Source organism: Dipodomys merriami, unplaced genomic scaffold (assembly GCF_024711535.1).
Source record: "Dipodomys merriami isolate MVZ:Mamm:240054 unplaced genomic scaffold, mDipMer1.0.p SCAF_198, whole genome shotgun sequence".
In the NCBI taxonomy this organism is placed as follows: Eukaryota; Metazoa; Chordata; class Mammalia; order Rodentia; family Heteromyidae; genus Dipodomys; species Dipodomys merriami.
The window spans coordinates 861,236-881,123 of NW_027203359.1; the positions used below are offsets into that span (position 1 = coordinate 861,236).

The 19,888-nt window shown below is 37.4% G+C and overlaps 1 protein-coding gene across 2 annotated transcripts in view; it reads left to right on the top strand.

Moving 5' to 3' along the window:
• Positions 1-19,888, top strand: part of Rps6ka5 (ribosomal protein S6 kinase A5) — a 152,791-nt gene that overhangs the window by 91,134 nt on the left and 41,769 nt on the right. For both annotated transcript variants that reach the window (XM_070028560.1, XM_070028561.1), the window contains exons 5-7: positions 1,502-1,609; positions 13,492-13,575; positions 15,824-15,927. In XM_070028560.1, coding sequence (XP_069884661.1) covers positions 1,502-1,609; positions 13,492-13,575; positions 15,824-15,927 — 296 coding nt within the window. The remainder of the gene's footprint in view (positions 1-1,501; positions 1,610-13,491; positions 13,576-15,823; positions 15,928-19,888) is intronic.

Consider the following 19,888-nt stretch of genomic DNA (forward strand, 5'->3'; position numbering starts at 1 on the left):
CTAGTGTCTTTCTTTGTATAATTTGTTTCAGTTTTGAGGAGTAATTAATATTCTTTTCATATATTTGAGAATATTACTGTTGCAGGGTTTAAAAACATTCATCTAGGATACCATCACTAAAAATAAGAAGTGGAAAATTCCTGTCGACCAAACCTCTCTAACATTATATAGATAGATTTTTGTTTTATAGTTGCAATGTTTTGTTTCAAAACTTATACACAAAACAAAATAGATATATAGTTATGGGCTGCATAACAATATTTCTGTCAGTGATAGACCACAAATACAACAGTGCTCCCCTAGGATTGTAATGGAGTTTAAAAAAAAAATCCCCTCACTTAGCAATGTTGTCGTGCCATTGTGCTACATACTATTCACGTTTATGACAATGCTCTGCTGGCAGTCATATAACAGTGTCACACTCTGATGTAGATAATAACTGCATTTTTATGAATTTACTATACTCATAACAAAAGGTTAATATAAAAAAGCATTCCATGTTACACTGCCAGCAGCTCCATACTTGCTGTATAATCATTTCTTTTGTGCTTGATTTAATCTTTTTCTGTTTTGTTCATTATAGCCCTAGAAACTATATATAGATATAGATATATGTGTGTGTATATTTATATCTGGAAAGAGAGGTATATAGTTGGCTGTATATATAGGGTTGTTGACATATACTCTCATGATTCTTATGATGTTTGCACAAGCACAAAATCACCTAACAACATATTTTTAAAAAATATAATCCTCACATTAAGCAGTGCATGACTGTATAAATGTTATTTAATTGGTTTTATAAGTTGAGTTTAAGGCCAGCCTGGAGTACATAGCAAGAGGATATATCACAACAATAAAACAAAAAAATTAAAAACCAAAGAAAAATGAAAAAGGAAGTATAAGAAGTGAGCAGTGTGAAATCTGACTTATTAGAAAAGCTTTATGAGGCCTGGCGGCTCATGCCTGTAATCCTAGCTACTTAGGAGGCTGAGATCTGAGGATCGCAGTTCAAAGCTAGTCCAGGCAGAGAAGTCCCAGTGAGACTCTTAACTCCAACAACCCACTCAAAAACTGGAAGTGGCATTGTGGCACAAGTGGTAGCGAGCTAGCCTTGAGTACAAAGAGGCTTAGGGATAGCATCTAGGCCCTGATTTCAATAAGGACAAGATCTAGCTAAGAAGACACCTGAAAGTCATCTTGAGCCAGGTTGAAATAAGAGGAAGACAGAAAGATGGCAGTCATCAGTAGGGAAGTTCTCCAAAGCTTGCCCCACAGAGATAAACCCTCTTTACAAAGAGAACAGCGACTTGATTCAACAGGTCTAGAGAACCCATCTGATAAGGTCTGAGATGGAAGAAGTTGCATCTTCCCTAACACCAAAGCCATAGACCCTGAAAAGGCAAATGACCTTTTTTTTTTAAAAGGTTGATTAAAAAAATATTGTCCTAATTCAGTTTTTAGAAATGGCTTTAAAATGTACATTTGTTTGTTTTTACAGTTGGGGATTATATATCGTGACATTAAGCTTGAGAATATTCTACTTGATTCTAATGGCCATGTGGTACTGACAGATTTTGGTCTGAGTAAGGAGTTTGTGGCTGATGAAGTGAGTATAATATTTTATTTTATAGTAATGGCAGAATGACTAGAGATTTTCATTCAGATTTACAGTAAAACCATCCTATTGCAATTATAGTAAACTTTTGATGGATATGTCAGAATTCTTCATTTAAAAAATATACTTTGCACTATCCCCATAAAAATGTAACAAAACACTTAAAATGATTCTTTAGAAGACCCTTTAGAAGAATTATAGCTTAGCTAATAGCCAATAAAGAATTACAAAAACAGGCTGGGCGCTGGTGGCTCATGCCTATAATCCTAGCTACCCAAGAGGCAAGATCTGAGGATCATGATTCAAAGCCAGCCTGGGCAGGAAAGGCTGTGAAACTCCTACGTCCAATAAACCCCAGAAAACCGGTAGTGGCACTATGGTTCAAGTGGTAGGTAGAGCGCTAGCCTTGAGCTGAAGAGCTCAGGGACAGTGCTCAGGCCCAGAGTTCAAACCCCATGACCGACAAAAAAAAAAAGACAAAAACAGCCAGGCACTGACATTCACATTTGTAATCTTAGCTATTGAGGAGGTTAAGAACAATGTGGATCAACATGCAAAGTTAGCTTGGGCAGAAAACTTTGCTAGACCCCTCTTCAATCCATATGTAGATACATTAGTGCTTCCCTGTCGTCCTAAGGTATGTGAGAGCTGAAAATGGCAGAAAAGTCGGAGAGACTTGTGATTAAAGCTGATAAGGGAAGCCCAAAGTAGGCAGGTGTGGCTCAGTTGCGCATCTAGGTATGAAGTGAGACTTTGTATCTCAAAAATGACCGGTTCTAGAAATGTAGCTCATTGGTAAAGGTGCCTACCTAGCAAGCACAGAGCCCTTGGTTCAAACTCAACTACTGCCCACCACCCAAAAAGAAAGAAGCACAATACCAGATACCGACAATTTATTTTATAATTACCAAGTAAGTCATGTATCATTGCACTATGAATTCATTTGGCAAGAAACACAAGCGTCTGCTGACCTTAATTCTTTGATAATATTGCTGCGGATATTTGTTCAAAATGAGTTAAAATGTACTAGTTGGTATGCAGATTTTAGATATTGAAGGTCCTCACATTTTCACATTAATTAGAACTTAGAAGTGCATTTAATGATATTTAAAGTTGTATGTTTGTTGTTAATATTATGTATATGGCAATTGTAATGATTTATATTTTTGGTTCTAATTATTCAAGGTAACCAAAGTTGAATGCCAGTTTTATTAATAAGTTATTGATGTAGAACATGGAATATAGTAAAAATTTCTATAATGAAAGACATTGTTGTGTGACAGCACATCATTCTTGGGTTTCACATAAAGCACAGGTTCAGCAGCTCTAGTCTGGAAATCCAAAGCCTTTTGGGTGACAATGTGATGCCACAAGTGAAAATTCCATCCCTAATGGAATGGTGGATGGTATATAGTCAAAACACAGACACATAAAACTCAGTTTATCAAGCATCCTTCAAAAACAGGAGACACTCTTACCCACTTCAGCTTAGATTTATTGTTTCCATGCACAGCCAGATTCCTCCACAGGAGCCCAACACTGACAGAGAGTAATAAGACGGCTTGTATACAGGTCTATCCTCCAAGGCACATGGAGCCAAGACCAGTATGCATTATTGTCTTTTTTCCTTTTTTTTATTATTCTCTGGTTTGTGGTATATATTGTTGAAAACGTCAGCAAGGGCTACAGATGATTTATATGGACAACAATGATAAGAAAGAGAAGCATTTATGTTTATCTCTAGCACAGAAAGCCAAGCTACTAAAGAAGTTGCAAAGCAGTGTGTGAAATGTTTTAGATGAGAATGTGGTTTTGGAGTGACCATCATGTGTGACCTGAAGAAACTGAGGGAGAAACTGTGAAACTTCTGTGCTGAAAGTGATGAACTGAAGTTAATGAAAAAACAGAAAACATATTATGTAAAAGCAAAAATGAATGTCTTGATTTTGGATTGAGAGCAGATCCAGCAGCATTGCCAGGAAGTGCTACCATTTAACAGTGTGCTTGCAGATCACTGTGGTCGATGAATTGTGATGAACTAACAGTTGAAGGTAATGACAGATACTCTATAGGCTGGTTGCAAGACTTAAGAAAAGACACAATTTTAACTTGAAAGATCTGTAGTAATAAGATATATGCTGATGAGCCCGCAGAGAATGAGTTTGCCAGGGTCATCGCTTAGAAGCATATGATGCTACTCCGTCTATAACACTGATGAGACATGATGGCCCAGAAAAAATCACCTTTAAAAAATTAAGGATGTTAAGACAGAAGGACTGTGCTGGCATTTGCTTTGTGTTACATATGATGCAACCCCCTGGGATGGTCAAAGGCTTATGTCCTCACTGTTTAGGGAATACATTTCTTACCAGACCGTTATGCTAGCAGAAAAGCCCCAGTCACCAAGGACCTCTTTTCAAACTGATTTCACTTTTAGTACCAACAGTTGATGTTCACTGGAGAGAAGTTAGACTGCATGAAGATAGCAAGATTTGTGTGATTCCCTGATAACTGTCCTGCTCATCCTCCAGCTAAAGTGCTTATGAGAATTGGTGCTTATGTCATGTGCTTCACAGAGTGTGGCTTTATTAATTCAGCCATCTGGGCAGAGAATCTTTAGATTCTCAAGAAGTAAATATAAAACCACTTTCTTAAAAGCACAGTAGCGGCAGTAAACAAGGTTGTGGCAATGGACGGTTTTCCACGGGAGTTCAGCATGAAAGCTGCCTTGTGTGTATGCAGTGATTGAACCGGGGACATAATAAAAGAAGGTGTACGTGCCTGGAATGTATGATAATGAACAAAGTGGTGATTTGAAGGATTTTTTTATGTCAAATGATAAAAAAAGTGATGTCTGACCTCCTTTTAGAGCTTGTCAATAAACTGAAAGAATCAGTTATCAAAGAAGTTTGACATCAGTAACAAAACCCCAGTTTTTCATTATCAATGGCAAAATAGTTGAGATAGTTCTGAATCCAAGTATTGGTGATAAGGGTGATGGTGAGGATGATCCTGTTAATATTGGATGGGGGGAATGCCTGTAAAAAGCATGGTGAAAACACATGATGAGCTTTCTGCAAGACTAACGCAGAATGCATTCACAACACATCCAAATCATCACATAAAATGAAAGAGATTTTCAGACAAGGGCATAGTTACTAAGACAAATGACTCTGGAGGACATATTTTTTTTAATTTCTCATATTCAGAGACCCATTTTGTGGTACCTCAACTGCTGCAGATGTATCTTCTCATCCAAATATAAGGTATACATAGCGAAGCTTTAAATTGAAGTGTGTTCTTACAGCTAGAGAACTGTTTGGTGGTGGTAGTGTCTAGCAGCTAGCATGAATTCTGCATTCTCAGTTCTCCTCCACACATGGTTTTTTCACTGTATTAGTGATATGCCATTTCCCTCCCTGCTAAACACTTCCTATGATTATTTATGGGTTGCATATAAATTCAGAGCAATGAATGATGGTGATGCCAAACAACCATAGATGACCCATAGGGAAGGCTGGGAGAGTGACACCTGGCCTTTCTAATGTTTCAATGTACCCAAACTTTGTTTCGTGCACAAAATTACTTATAAATTATGTAACATGACATTCAGACTACATATATAAAGTATAAATGGATTTCCTCTTTAGACTTGGGTTTTTATCCCCAATATACCTGTAAGTACTCAAGTAAAAGTGACAACACTGAAATCTCCAGCATATCTGGTCCCAAGTATTTTGGGCAAAGGAAACCACGTATGTATATATGTCTTCATGATTGCTTCTTATAGTATTGACAAAGCAACTGTAAGGCTAGTGAGAGGATGGTGGCATTACAAAGCTAAAAGACACTAATTTCTTTTACCATATGTGTATTTATGAGGTTCATTTAGTCAGTAGTTACTGAATGAGTACCTCAAGTAGGTGACAAAATGATACATAAAATAGAAATAATCTCTGCCTTAATGAAGACATTAACAGTAAGTTATCTTTGATAGAAAAATCATAGTTATAGAGTAGATGAATTCTGATGAATTCAAAATTTGTAGTTATACAAATGAGTGCCATTCAACAAAGCAGTTTATGAATGCAGTGTACCTTGATTAATGTCAACATTCTCACCCACCCTTCCCAACCCAGTCTTTCCCTCACTTTTCTTAATTTTGGGGGTATGTGTTGAGTCATTATTATTTTTTGGCCATTTAACAAAGCAGTGGGCAGAAGAATTGTCGTGAGTGATTTGCATCACACAGCAGTGTCTTAGGCCAGTAAGGCTACTTGGCACCTCTGAATCCCCAGAACGTCCTAGCAATTAGAAGAACTAGCTGTCCTCAAGAGTAGAAGTTTAGTTAATCCTGGGTCTAGAAAGGATAGGTTGAGAGTCTGTTTAAGAAAAAAGTAATCTTAGATCCTTACCTTCAGAGAAGAGTATAAAGGTCATATGGACTTTGGGTTCTGGGACATTGAGCACAGCTGAGAATGAGGATACCGCATGCAAAGAGGAAAAGCAAGAAGTGTCACGGAACTGTGCAATTTCCATGGCTTTTTTCCTACCAGCCTGTTCTGAGCATAGTGGCATTCCAGTCAGTATGGAAAATTCCTATCTGAGAAGCCAAGAAAAAAAACAACAGATCTTGTCATGTGGGGATTTCAAAAATGAACTAACGCAGTCAGATGTCTCTATCAGAGAAAGCTGTGATCTGAGAGGCCCAGCCTGCCACAGAGACACATTTGTGATGATTCCATAATTTGCGATATTTTTATGACAATATTGCAGTGTAAGTAGTTTCCTTGGTATGTACCTAAAGTATCACAGTATCTGATTATTCTGAGAAGAATACAGGCCCCAAGTAGACTGCTAAAGAGCTCTATTATCCCCTTTACTCCTCTCCATTGGACCATTCATTCATTCCATTGAAATTTGTTGAGGGCCTTTTGTGTGCAAGATATTAGGCTAGGTTCTGATAATACAGTGAAAAAAAATCAATGTTTATAGATATGTGTGATTGATCATGTAGACATAGGATCAGAATTTGGCCCTAGGAAATACCGAAGTGTTAGTACACAGAACCAAACCACCAACAACAAGAATCAAACGTGATCCAAGTTGTTAGATGAGCCATTGTTAGGTTAGCAGCTAGCTATTCCTCAGGAGGGAAGACTCTTGGGTTTTCTTGGGGCATTTCAATAACCTCTCTCAAGGAAATGAGGGTTTCAACGGCATAGGATTGAAACCCTCCGTAAGCTCTGAGCACTTAGTTGGCAGGTACAGAGTGAGATAGGGGAATTCAAGCTGAAGCAGAGACATCTTTGATAAGTTTCCTGAATTCTTCATTGGAAACAATCTTGCTATTAAAAAAAACACATAACTATTAAGCTTTTCTTTTGCCCAAGGATACCCTTGGGAAAAGGGGAGGAATGAACTGTTAGTCTAACCCTTAAGAGGTTAGGCAGGCTCTGGTGGCTCAATGCCTGTGAGCCACCTAGCTACTATAAGCTTCCTTGCTACTCAGGAGGCTGAGATCTGAAGATCTTGGTTCAAAGCCAGCTGAGGCACAAAAGCCCGTGAGATTTTTATCTCTAATAAACTACTCAGAAAGAGCTGGAAGTAGAGCGACAGCTCAAGTGGTAGAGTACTAACGTTAAGCAAAAGAAACTCAGGGGTAGCATCCAGGCCCTGAGTTCAAGGACCAGCTAAAAAAATAATAAAGTTTTTACTGTCAGGCACTAGGTAGGAATGAGCCTTTACTAAATCCGCTAAAGCTTCAATCCACCCGACACCTGTTCAGCAAGTTTCCCTACTTAGACCTTTCTACCATAAAAATAATACCTTGAGGCCAGGTGCCAGTGGCTTATACTTGTAATCCTGGCTATCTAGGAGGCTGAGATTTGAGAATCACTGTTCAGAAGCAGCCTGAGCAGGAAAGTCTATGAGACTCTTATGTCCAATTAACCATCAAAAAATCTGGAAAGGCAGCAGTGGACCAAATGGTAGAGTGCTAGCCTTGAGCAAAAAGCAGCTCATGGACAGCAACCAGACCCTGAGTCCAAGCCCTAAGACTGGCACAAAAAAACGAAAAAAAAAAATTTTTTTTTTTTGGGTCCAGTCGTGGGGCCTGAACTCTGGGCCTGGGCGTTGTCCCTCAGCTCTTAAGCTCAAGGCTAGTGCTCTACCACTTGAGCCACAGCGCCACTTCCGGCTTTTTCTTTTTGCTTATGTGGTGCTGAGGAATCGAACCCAGGGCCTTGAGCATGCAAGGCAAGCGCTCTACCACTGAGCCACCTTCCCAGCCCGAAAAAAAAATTTTTTTTTGGCGTCCAGTCATAAGGCCTGAACTCTGGGCCTGGGCACTGTCCCTCAGCTCTTAAGCTCAAGGCTAGTGCTCTACCACTTGAGCCACAGCGCCACTTCCGGCTTTTTCTTTTTGCTTCTGTGGTGCTGAGTCATCAAACCCAGGGCCTTGAGCATGCAAGGCAGGCACTCTACCACTGAGCCACCTTCCCAGCCCCAAAAAATGAAAATTTTTTAAAAAGACTGAAACCAACCATTATTTCTCAGGTTTTCACTAGCATCAATTAGCTGTACAGAGAGGTTTCATTTTGACATACCAGTATATGTATACAATGTATGTTGATGGGACCAATTTTCTGTTCCTGCCATTCATTTTTTTTAAAGTTTGTTATTTTTCAGTGGGATTTCACCATAGTACCTTTGCACATAAATACCTAGAAAACATAGCTAGCATTAAGATTAGCTAGCATTCCTTGTTTTGTTTCATACATCAGCCTTACTCACAAAATATCATCTTTGTAGGACCATGTTTATTTTCTCCTTCCCTAATCTGCCTCGTTGTTTTCCAGCTAAAAATGTCCAAGAGCCTTCGCTTCTCTTCCTCTTAGTTTCTTGCTTTCCCTATTTACATATGCCCTGATTTAAAATATTTAAAAATGGGAGAGATAATGGATGAATGGATGGATAGAGAAAAGGAAAAAACAAATCTCAGCATAGCTAGATCACAGGTGTATACCACCATGCCTGACTTACTGACTCAGATAGGATCTCACCAAATTTTTGCCTGACTGGGCCTTGATTCCTTCCAGTCTGTACTTTCTGAGTAGCTGAAATTTTAGACATGAGCCACTGTGTCCAGCCCCTTCCCATGTTTTCATGTTGGACTTTAGGTTTTATGTTGAAGGCAAGAATCTTATTTTTTTGTGTGTATGTAGATAATCTAGCCCCCATTTAAGTATTCAGTCCCTTTTCTGCTAAAGTAAAATGTAACTTCTGTCATAGAATTGTGTTCCAGTGTACCCTCTTTGAGACTACTTTTAGGCTTTTTATTGAATTTCATTTGTCTGCTTCTTTCTGCATCAGAACCAAAATATCTAAGCACCCCTAACTATATAGTAAGCTTGAATTGGGAAAAGTGAGGTCCTGGTGCTTTCCCTTAGTCTTTCTCACTTTCCTTCTCTTCTCTGTCCTCAGCTCCTTTTCTGCTTTGGCTTTTTGTGACTGCTTGTGAATTATGGAGTTGAATTTGTGTGTTAATTTGGAAAGAATTGCATTGTTTGTAGTTTCAACTTTTAATCAATGAATTTTTATCAATGAATAATTGTTACCTTTTATGTCCTCCAAAAATTTTATTACTGTCTTTATGTTTTATAAAACTATACTACTTAGGTTTACTTCTACTTTTTAGAGAATCAGTTCTACTTTCTATAAATCAGTTTTTGTTCCAACTAGAATATTTACATTTTTCTTGTTAAAATATGGGAACATTTTTTATCACATATGTAAATAATATTGCAGAATTCTTACAGTTCCACAAATGCGTAGACTCACTTGGATTTCTCTGTAGCTGACCATGTTAAGAGAGAAAAACCAGAACTACTATTTGCAAGTAGCAATGGTTTTCTTGCTTTTCACTTTTTTTTCATTTTTCATCCTTTCATGGATGTTTTGTTTTGAGTTGATTCACGTAATTGCTTTCTCTACTATGTATTAGAATTTTCTTATTTTTAATCTTAGTTGGAATTCTATCAGTGTTTCATTTTTTAATTGCCACTATTGGTGATGTGTAATTTGTCTTGATCAATTTTGCAAAGGTTTGTCAGTCTTTTGTAAGAAACAGTATCTGTCAGGCCTCTCAATTTTATCCATTTCTTCATGTGTTCCTTTTTTCCTTTTTCAATTTTGTTTCACTCTTTTTCTAAACTCTGAAATTTCACATCTAGTAATTATCTTTTTTTGAACAAAGCTAAGACTTTCTAAAAATAATTTTTAACTATATACCACAAGTTCTGATTTATAATATTTTTACTGTTCTTTTAACTCATTCTCCTTTTTCTTTATGCCAAGAATTACTTAGGACAATAAAAAAAAAGAGCTACTTAGTTATTATTGTCAGATTAAGTAAAACACAGTAAATACTGATGACATCAAATCTTTCCAGCATGAATCAGTAGCACATGTATTACATACTTTTTGAACCAAACTTAGGAATATATAATGTCTTTCAGAACAGATTTTCATTTGAAAAGTTTGATGAACTTAAAGTTTAATTTTAATAGCTTATATTAAGGAGAAATTGCCTATATATGAAAATAAAAATGTATAGTTATGTAGAAGACTAGTTTTTAAAATAAGAATCTAGAAAAGCAGCTGGATACTTGTGGCTCACATTTGCAATCCTAGCTACTCAAGCGGCTGAGATCTGGGGATCGCAGTTCAAAGTTAGCCCAGGCAGAAAGTTCCCATGAGATTCTTATCTCCAATTAACCATTCAAAAACCAGAAGTGGCACTGTTGCTCAAGAGGTAGAACACTATCCTTTAGCACAAATTGGCTCAGGGACAGTGCCCGGGCCCTGAGTTCAAGCCCCACAACCAACCAAAAAAAAAAAAAAACCTAGTCAATTCATTATCTTTTTACTCTTAAATCAGTTTGGAGAATTGAGTTCTTGTTTTGGTTTTGCTGTGGTGTAGCAAGACTTGATTTAGTCTATGGTATTTTAGTGATATCTTAAAGGTATTTTTCAAAGTGATATCAAATGATAATTACTATGACTAAGTAATTTTTATTTTATGTGTTGGGTTAAACCAAGACCTTCACATGCTAGGCAGACCTTTCTGTCACTGCGCTGTATCCTCAATAGCAATGTTTCTGCTTCTTTATCTTGGCTGTGCAATGGGATTTTGCTTACTGTCCTAAAAAGGGAAATGTGAACAATAAAGGAGCTTGAAGTTCTTTGTAAAAATTGATTTTTCAAATATTTTTAATCCAACTATTTGAATGCTTCTTAATACACCTTTTTACTAACTAAGCATATTCAATAAAATGTCAATAATTTTTCATTGACTTATATACAAATGTATATGGGTTCAGTTTATCTAGTTTTCATCTTTTTCAGTAGTTTGCCACAGCATTGGTCCTGATATGAGAAAGCAAAGAGATAAGGATACATGATCTCTGTGTAATGTTCAGAAACACTATTCTGCCAGCTAACTAAAAAAGAAAATTTCCCTTAGTTTCTAGAAGAATAGTGGTCTTCCATTGTGTATAGAATGTAAAAGCAAAGAAATGAATCACAAAGCACATGAATTTTATTTACGTGTGTGTGCATATATGTGCACAGTTAAGTTCATTGCGTTTAAATGAGTTTATTACAATTATTGTCTCTGTGGGCTAACTTAAACTTGAACTAATATAAAGGGATTTCTACCACTTCTGTGACAAAGCTTTACCAGTTAAAATTGGTGAATAAAAAAGAATGCTTGCTTTTCTTGGAATTTTTCTGATGGAATAGGGTAAAGTATAAGTCAGAAAGCCTTCTCTAAGAATTATTGGTTTTGATCTGGGCATGCTGGCTTCTGCTTGTGATCCTACTCACTCAGGAGATCTGGAGGATTGTAATTCAAGGACAGCTTGGGCAAAATTTCACAACCTTTCCATCTCAACTAATAAAAAACTGGGCTTGGTGAAGTGTGCCTGACATCCCAGCTATGTGGGAAGCCTAAGTAGAAGATCACAGTCGAGGCCTCTTAAGGCATAAATGAGAGAACCTATTTGAAAAATTATGAAAGCATAAAGGACTGAGGGGTGTGACTGAAGTGGTAGAATGCCTGTCTTAGCAAGCTGAAGGCTCTGAATTCAAACCCTAGTACTGCCCCCCAAAAAAAGTATTTGTGAAAATTACTTTGTGAAATATTTTAATGACACCAAATGTCCTTAAAAGTTTCAGATAAATCCAAATGAGTGTGTATTATTCAAGAATTCATTTTCTTTTATGTATATGTGTGTATGTATATATATGCTTATATATATATGAATTTCAGTTTAAATATTTACTCCTTTATTATATTGTGCCTAGTCAGTAAGCATTTTAAGTTTTACTTAAGTTTTTTAAATATTAACATTGAGGCTGTCATATTCAATTACCTTTTTGAATTTTGTAAAGTTCGATAAAAACGAAATGCTTTGTTTAAGAGACATTATTTGTTCTTTTAAAAAGCTTCTTATGGGAAGGTGGCTCAGTGGTAGAGTGCTTGCCTTGCATGCATGAAGCCCTGGGTTCAATTCCTCAGCACCACATAAGCAGAAAAGGCCGGAAGTGGTACTGTGGCTCAAGTGATAGAGTGCTAACCTTGAGTTGAAGAGCTGAGGGATAGTGCCCAGGCCCAGAGTTCAGGCCCCACTACTGACCAAAAAAAAAAAGCTTCTTACTTCATTAAAATTTTGCATATTGATTGAACATAATTTCAACCTATAATTTATGCCTTTTCAAAAAAATGCATAACAAGCCTGAGTACATTCAAATTCTGTCATTGCTATTATACTTTCTTCTTCCTCTGTATTTCTGATTTAATGATCTACCAGAATTTTAAAATGAGATGATTGCTTGATTGTTGGAGTCCATCAGGAAAAACAAAATGGATCCAAAGCTTGCTTTATCTAACTTTCTCTTTCGTCAGCCATTAAGAAATGGCAAGCAATATTTCTTTTTTTTTGGGGGGGGGGGTTCCGTCATGGGGCCTGACCTCTGGGCCTGGGCGCTGTCCCTCAGCTCTTCAGCTTAAGGCTAACACTCTACCACTTGAGCCACAGCGCCACTTCCGGCTTTTTTCTTTTTGCTTATGTGGTGCTGAGGAATTGAACCCAGGGCCTCATGCATGCAAGGCAGGCACTCTACCACTGAGCCACCTTCCCAGCCCATAAGCAATATTTCTAAAAACTCAGTCTGCACCAGGCACCAGCGGCTCACACCTGTAATCCTAGCTACTAAAGAGGCTGAGATCTGAGGATCATGGTTGGAAGCCAGTGTGAGACTCTCATCTACAATTAACCACTCAAAAAATGGAAGTGGTGCTGTGTCTCACAGTGGTAGAATGCTAGCCTTGGGCAAAATTGCTCGGGGACAGCACCCATGCCCTGAGTTCAAGCCCCATAACAGACAAAAAAACAAAACAACAGCAACAACAACAAAAAAACCCTTCAGTCTACATTCTAAACTTATGGTGGTAATGAAAATAAAAGTAAACCTTTTGTGTATAATAGTTTTAAATTATTTAGGATTCTGAAAATTTAAGTGATTTCTATTGGCTTTATATAAAGTATATAGAATACAGATAAACAATAGTTTATTCCTTGGCTTAAATAAATAGATTGAAATATTTAATGCTGAAATTAGACCACTAAAAACTTTATAATATAAAAGCCAGACAGTGGCTCATCCTGTAATATAAGCTACTTAGGAGGTAGGGATCAAGAGGATTCAGATTTAAGGCTATCTAGGAAAAAGGTTAATGAGACCCTACCTCTTGGGACCCTTGCTATGCTAGTTTGAAATCAAATCCCTTTTTTGTTTGTTTGTTCAAGACTGAAAGAGCATATTCCTTTTGTGGAACTATTGAATACATGGCACCAGATATTGTCAGAGGGGGAGATTCGGGACATGACAAGGTAGGTTCTGTTTTTGATGCCTCTTTATGTATTTCCATGAAATGTACAGTATGAATCTCAGTTAATACCCTTAGGTACAGAGCTGTCTTTGTATATTGTCATTTGTTCTCTTTTGCTTCATATACCTGAACACTTGCATTTTTAGGGTGTTATTAGTAAGGCTATCTATCTTGTTTTGTAGACTGATGTTTGTGTTAAAGTTAAGACATCAAAATTAACTTTTTATTCATTTCCATTAAAAGAGCCTGTCTGTAGCTTAAGCAAACACCAGCTGTGACTCCGTGGGGGAAAAAGAGAAGAAGAAACCATTCTTCTTCTGGTGCATGGGACTTGATCTTTAGGACACAGCTTAACTACAGTACAATACTTGGGTGTCACTAAGTATGTACACTGTGTGATAGATTCCTATCTGAATCATGATAAATGATTTTTAACAGTGCCTTATTGACATAATTAATTTCTGCTAGAAAACAGAGGTGTCGTTATGTGTGCCATCTTTAGTTAATAAGTGCTCTCTAAGTTGTTGAGAAGTCATTGAAAAGAGTCCTACATATTTCCTTATTTCTGATTTCTGCCTTTTACTTTACCATGGTACTTACAACTTACTGATAACCTCTCCAACAGAAATAAACTTGTTTTTTCTGCTGGGACTGGGGCTTGAATTCAAGGCCTGGGCACTGTCACTTAGCTTTTTCACTTTATCTCTTGAGCCACAGCTCTACTTAAAGAAACAAACATTTTTACCAACCTTGGAAGAAGAAAAAGTCCTGCAATTAAGATCTATCTTCCTGACCCTCTGAAAAGCTCAATATTTTTTGTCTCTTTATTTCTCTTCATATGTGCAAAATAAAGACCATGCAGCAGCTTTCTAAATAATTGTATTCTTAAATCTAGGTCATCCTATATTGAAGGATAAAACAGTCAGTCTCTCCTTAACACTTGTAACTTTCTCCAAATAAGAATATATGACTGATTTTTGTTCATTGACTTTATTTTTTTCTTCATACCCTTTGGAAGGGCTACATATGCAGTCCATTATTTAACTAAAACTTTGATCTCCTTTCTAATGTTCACTCACATACATTATATAAGCCTATCTCCAACTTGCCTAGCTTTGGTTCTGAAGCCATGGCTAGGAATCTAATTGCAAATCTGTATCAATGGAAGAACATGATTTCTCATCCTATTGCAGGACATCTTCAGGGCTTTGATCAAATGGCAGTGGAGTTGCTTTATGAATTAAAGAATTTAATTGTTGATATAGTTTGTTTCATGGTGTTCTTTGAAGCTGCTAGGAAAATTGGTAGGAAATCATAACTATTAAAACTGGAAATTTATTTTCTAAGATCTAAAGGAGTTTGTGTACAGATGAAGAAACATTATCTTACTTCTAGAATCTCTGTATACCCCAGGTCCACACCACAGCTAGTTAATACATAGTCTTTCTGAAATGTGGAAAACACAAACAACTTTAAGCTAATTAAATGAGGTCTTTGCAATACCTGGATGGATGAGGCCTTCAGTAAGTCTAGTTCCTCTCATGATCCTGACCTAACTGTTGCCTGTGTCATTGTTCTCTGGGCTCATAAACTCTTCTACCTTTTGGAAACCAGGTAGTTCTTAACAAATGTTACAAATTCATATTTAAGTTCCACCAATTTGTAATTGATTTAATTACTCAGATTTTGATTGGATAATTTTAAATAATTCATTTTCAACATACCAAAATTCTTTGAACTGTATTTAATTCACTGTGTTTTCTGTTTAGGTAACTAAATTCATAAATGTGCTTCCAACTTAGATCACCTTTTTCTATTATTTTAAATCTTCCTATCAGTAAAGACCCCCAGATTTATGTAAATATTTAATTTAGGAAGTTACAAAAAACTAACACTCAAGGATGAAAATTTTTTTAAAGAATTTTATTGTAAAATAAAGTTAAAGTTTTTTTGGTGATGAAAAATGCTGATTCTTTCCCCCTGTCATAACTCCAAAGATCTCACCTACTTAACAATTTTTTTAATTAGGTTATTTTAAGTTAGAGATAAAACTGCAACTACATTAACAATCTTTCTGTGCTGAGGGTAACTGGCTATTTGTTCTGCATATATCCTTCTTGTATGTGCTAATTTAATACTCCTTACACAGAAAGCTATATACAATTTTTTTGTTATTTTCCAACTATATAGCTTTTCTCAAAGACTATTTTAGTTGATCATGCTGCAAAATGAAATTGTTGTTGTTGTAGGCGGTTGACTGGTGGAGTCTAGGAGTTCTTATGTATGAACTGCTTACTGGAGCATCTCCTTTTACTGTTGATGGAGAGAAAAACTCCCAAGCTGAGATATCTCGGTAAGAGTGAATACACACAAATGCTGTTTTTCTCAAAGGAATTGATCAGATTTTGAAATCAGCCTGATAAAAAAAATAAGAGAGATAAGCAAATGATGTTTACATGGTGGATATTCTTATTTATGTTCCTATAATGTGTAGATATATAATCTCGCTATGTATTTTCACTCAGTGTCTTAGATACTGAGATAGTATCCAAAATCTTTTTTTAAAAATATTTCTTGTAAAATGGTTAAGAGAATGAAAAGACAAGTCACTGACTGGGATAAACTTGTAAATTATATATCTGAGAAAGAACTAGCATCCAAAATATGAAAGAACTCTGAAAACTCAAGTTATAATAAAAAAGACACTTCATAAGAGATAATCAGTGGGTGGGAGTCAAAACTGGAAAAGTGATGAACATGATTAATCTTTAGGAAATGCAGATTGAAACTATAGAGAAATACTGCATCCCCAACTCGAGGGATCATACCAAGTGCTGATAAAGACACAGAAGAATGATAACTCTCATACACCACAAGGGGAGATGTAACATAGTACTATTACTTTGGAAAATAGGAAGTTTATTCCTATAAAATCATCAAAGAAAATGAAAGCACATCCATTGCTAGGCACTGTGTGGCAGATACCTGTAATCCCAACTACTCAGAAGACAGATGCAAAGGATTAAAGTTCTAGGTGAGCCTGAGCAAAGTTGGTGCAAGTAGTAAAGCAATAGGAGACACTGGCTTCTCCATAAAAAAGAAGTCTGTTCAAAAACTTGAGCAATAAATGTGTTCAACAGCTTTTCTTGCAACGTCTAAAACCTGCAAATAAGACCTTGTAAAGTCTGTGGACAAGGCCTGGCGCCAGTGGCTCACATTTGTAATCCTAGCTACTCAGGAGGCTGAGATCTGAGGATCACAGTTCAAAGCCAGCTCGAGCAGGAAAGGCCGTGAAACTCTTATCTCTAATGAATCACCAGAAAAAAACAGAAGTGGTACTATAGCTCAAATGGTAGAGCGCTAGCCTTGAACTGAAGAGCTGAGGGACAGCACCCAGGCCCATAACCAAAAAAAAAAAAAAAAAGAGTGTCAACAAGTTATTAAACTAATTGTGTGGTTAATACATACAAATGGTGTACTGCTGGTAAGAAATGAGAGGTGAGCAAGTGATGTGGACTCAGGGCTTTAGTGGGGGACAGACCTGCTGGGTAGCTTCAAGCAGGAATGGAGGCAACAGCAGAGGACAGGTGTGAGGGGAGTTTAAACAAAATTTTAGGGGGCAATCACATGGGTCACATTACTAGGACCGTGGGAATTTGGTGGTGAGGAGTCAGTTCTGAGATGGAGGTGTTATATGGGCTCTGGGAATTGGGGAGAGAGTCACATTTTGAGAAGGAGTGTAATGAGACTGTTGCAACTGGGGTGGGGATTTGTACGTCACACCAGGAAAACAGTACAACATCGGGGAAATAGAAACTTAACAGGGACTTAATTGGCAAGCTGACTCTGAGACTTTAGACTACTTACCAATAAAAACATACAGTGTGTTAACATACACAGCAACGTGGTCAAATCTCAAAATAAGCTAAGAGAAAGAAGGTAGGCAATATAGAGTGTATACTGTATGCTTCCAATTCAGGAAAATGCAAATTCATCCATAGTGACAGAGCAGAGTAGTGGTTACCTGGGGACTGGCCGGGGGAGGGGAGGGGAGGCAAGAAGGATCACATAGGAGCTGAGCAAAGTAAAGGGAGTGGCCATCTTCTTTATATAGATTGTGGCAGTTGTGTCACAGATGGATGTATATCTCAAAGATGCACTTTGTGTGTGTGAAATACATATCTATTGTACTTTAATAAAACTTTTTTGGTTTGGAGTTTTTTTGGTCAGTCATGGTACTTGAACTCTGGTCCTGGGCACTGTCCCTCAGCTCTTCAGCTCAAGGCAAGCATTCTACCATTTGAGCCACAACACCACTTTTGGTTTTCTGGTGGTTTATTAGAGATAAGAGTTTCATGGACTTTCCTGCCCTGGCTGGCTTTGAACTGCGATCCTCAGATCTCAGCTTCCTGAATAGCTAGGATTACAGGCATGAGCCACTGGTGCCTGGCAATAAAACTTTTTTTTTAATTAAGAAAAAAATGAAGATATGCCTTTCCCAGAAAAGCTGAGGAAGTAAATAATTTCTCAGTTGGACTCCAGTGGCTCACACCTATAATCCTAGCTACTCAGGAGGCTGAGATCTGAGGATCACAGTTCAAAACCAGCCCGGGTAGGAAAGTCCATGAGACACTTACCTCCAATAAGCCATAAACCACCAGAAAGCTGGAAGTGGTGCTGTGGCCCAAGTGGTAGAGAGCTAGCCTTGAGCTGAAGAGCCAAGGGACAGCATCCAGGCCCAGAGTTCAAGCCCCATGACTGACCAAAAAAAAAAAAGGCTAACTAAATAATTTCTCAATGTTTCAACTTAATGCCAAAGTTGAATGAATAGCAATTTTTTTCTAATTTACTTTATTGTTGTTTTAGAGGTGATATACAGCAGGGCTACACTTATATACGTCAGGTCATAAGTGCATTTTCTTTTGCATAGTGCCATCTGTTTCCTCATTCTCTCCCATTCCCTCCCTCCCATCTCTACCCATGAGTTGCACAGTTCACTTTGGTCAGTGTCCACTGCTGTCCACTGCTGCACTCTTTCACTCTTTTTCCTCTGGTTATGTGCCTCCCCCGCCCTCCCACAGATGTGCACGTGAGTACACCGTATAAGGTAATGAATACAGTCATCAGAAAAAGAAAGAAGTCCTTTGTTTCCATACTTTGGAGTTTGTCTTAGTACATATGAAGAGGCACTTGGGTATTGCACCTTTGTGATTCTCGCCTAAGACTATCCTCTTTTGGTCTCACTGTATGTGAGTGTCTAGAATTCTGTGTGATTTACATCTAACTTCCACATATCAGGGAGAACATGCACCATTTGTCTCTCTGATCTTGGCTTACCTCACTTAGCATGATTTGTTCTAGTTGAACAGGAATACTTTTTAAAATTATAGTTAAAATATACTTGTTATGAACTTTTCAAATACGGGTTTTCTTATTTTAAAGTTGATTTTGGGGAGTTTTTAAATGCCTCTGTTGGGTGGGAGGGGCGCACACCTGTCCTCTCAGCTATCTGGGAGATTGAAGTAAACTTGATCATAGATTTGAGGTCAGCCTAGGCAACATAGCAAGAGCTAGTCTCAAAATTAAAAAAAAAAATTTAATGTCTCAAAGTGATAGGAAACTGGCTTGAGTCTCATTACAGCATCTGTCCCAGGAACACTCACAAAGTATGGCCTTGGTCTGAGAACATTACACAGTCGCTTCTCTGACTTCTTTCTGATTCCACAAATACCACAGCTTTTTATAATCTTCATTTTCATTGCACACAGAGAGAAGTATACTGCTTATGATGGCAGGAATATTTTAAGCCAAGTGACATGCACATTTCACTTCATTTGTTAGCCATTTATATTGACTTTTTGGCATTCTGATTTTAGAAAAACAAAAGAAAGCTTGAATCAGATTGTCTTAAATCTAAAAACTAGAATGTTAGGTCAGAGGTGGGGATCCAGGGGTCATTGAAGGCCTAAGAAATCATTTGATCAGGTTCTGCCGAGGCAAACACAGGCAAGACTTGAAATTCAATAAATGCAGGAGTCGTTCTCATAGCAACATAAGTTAATACTCAGCGATTCATCATAATAGAATAAATTTTATGAGACAATAAAGCATCCACCATAGAACAGATGGAACATGTGCAGGTATGTGACAGGATAGACATGTATGCTCACATTGGCTGCCTGAGGCCTATCTATGCTGTGATGACTCAGAGGACAGTTGGTGCCAAGCATCACTGGGAATGAACACCATGCAACACTGCTAGCACACCGTGTAAACTATGGTAACCTGATGACAAGACAAGATTCAACGGGCTG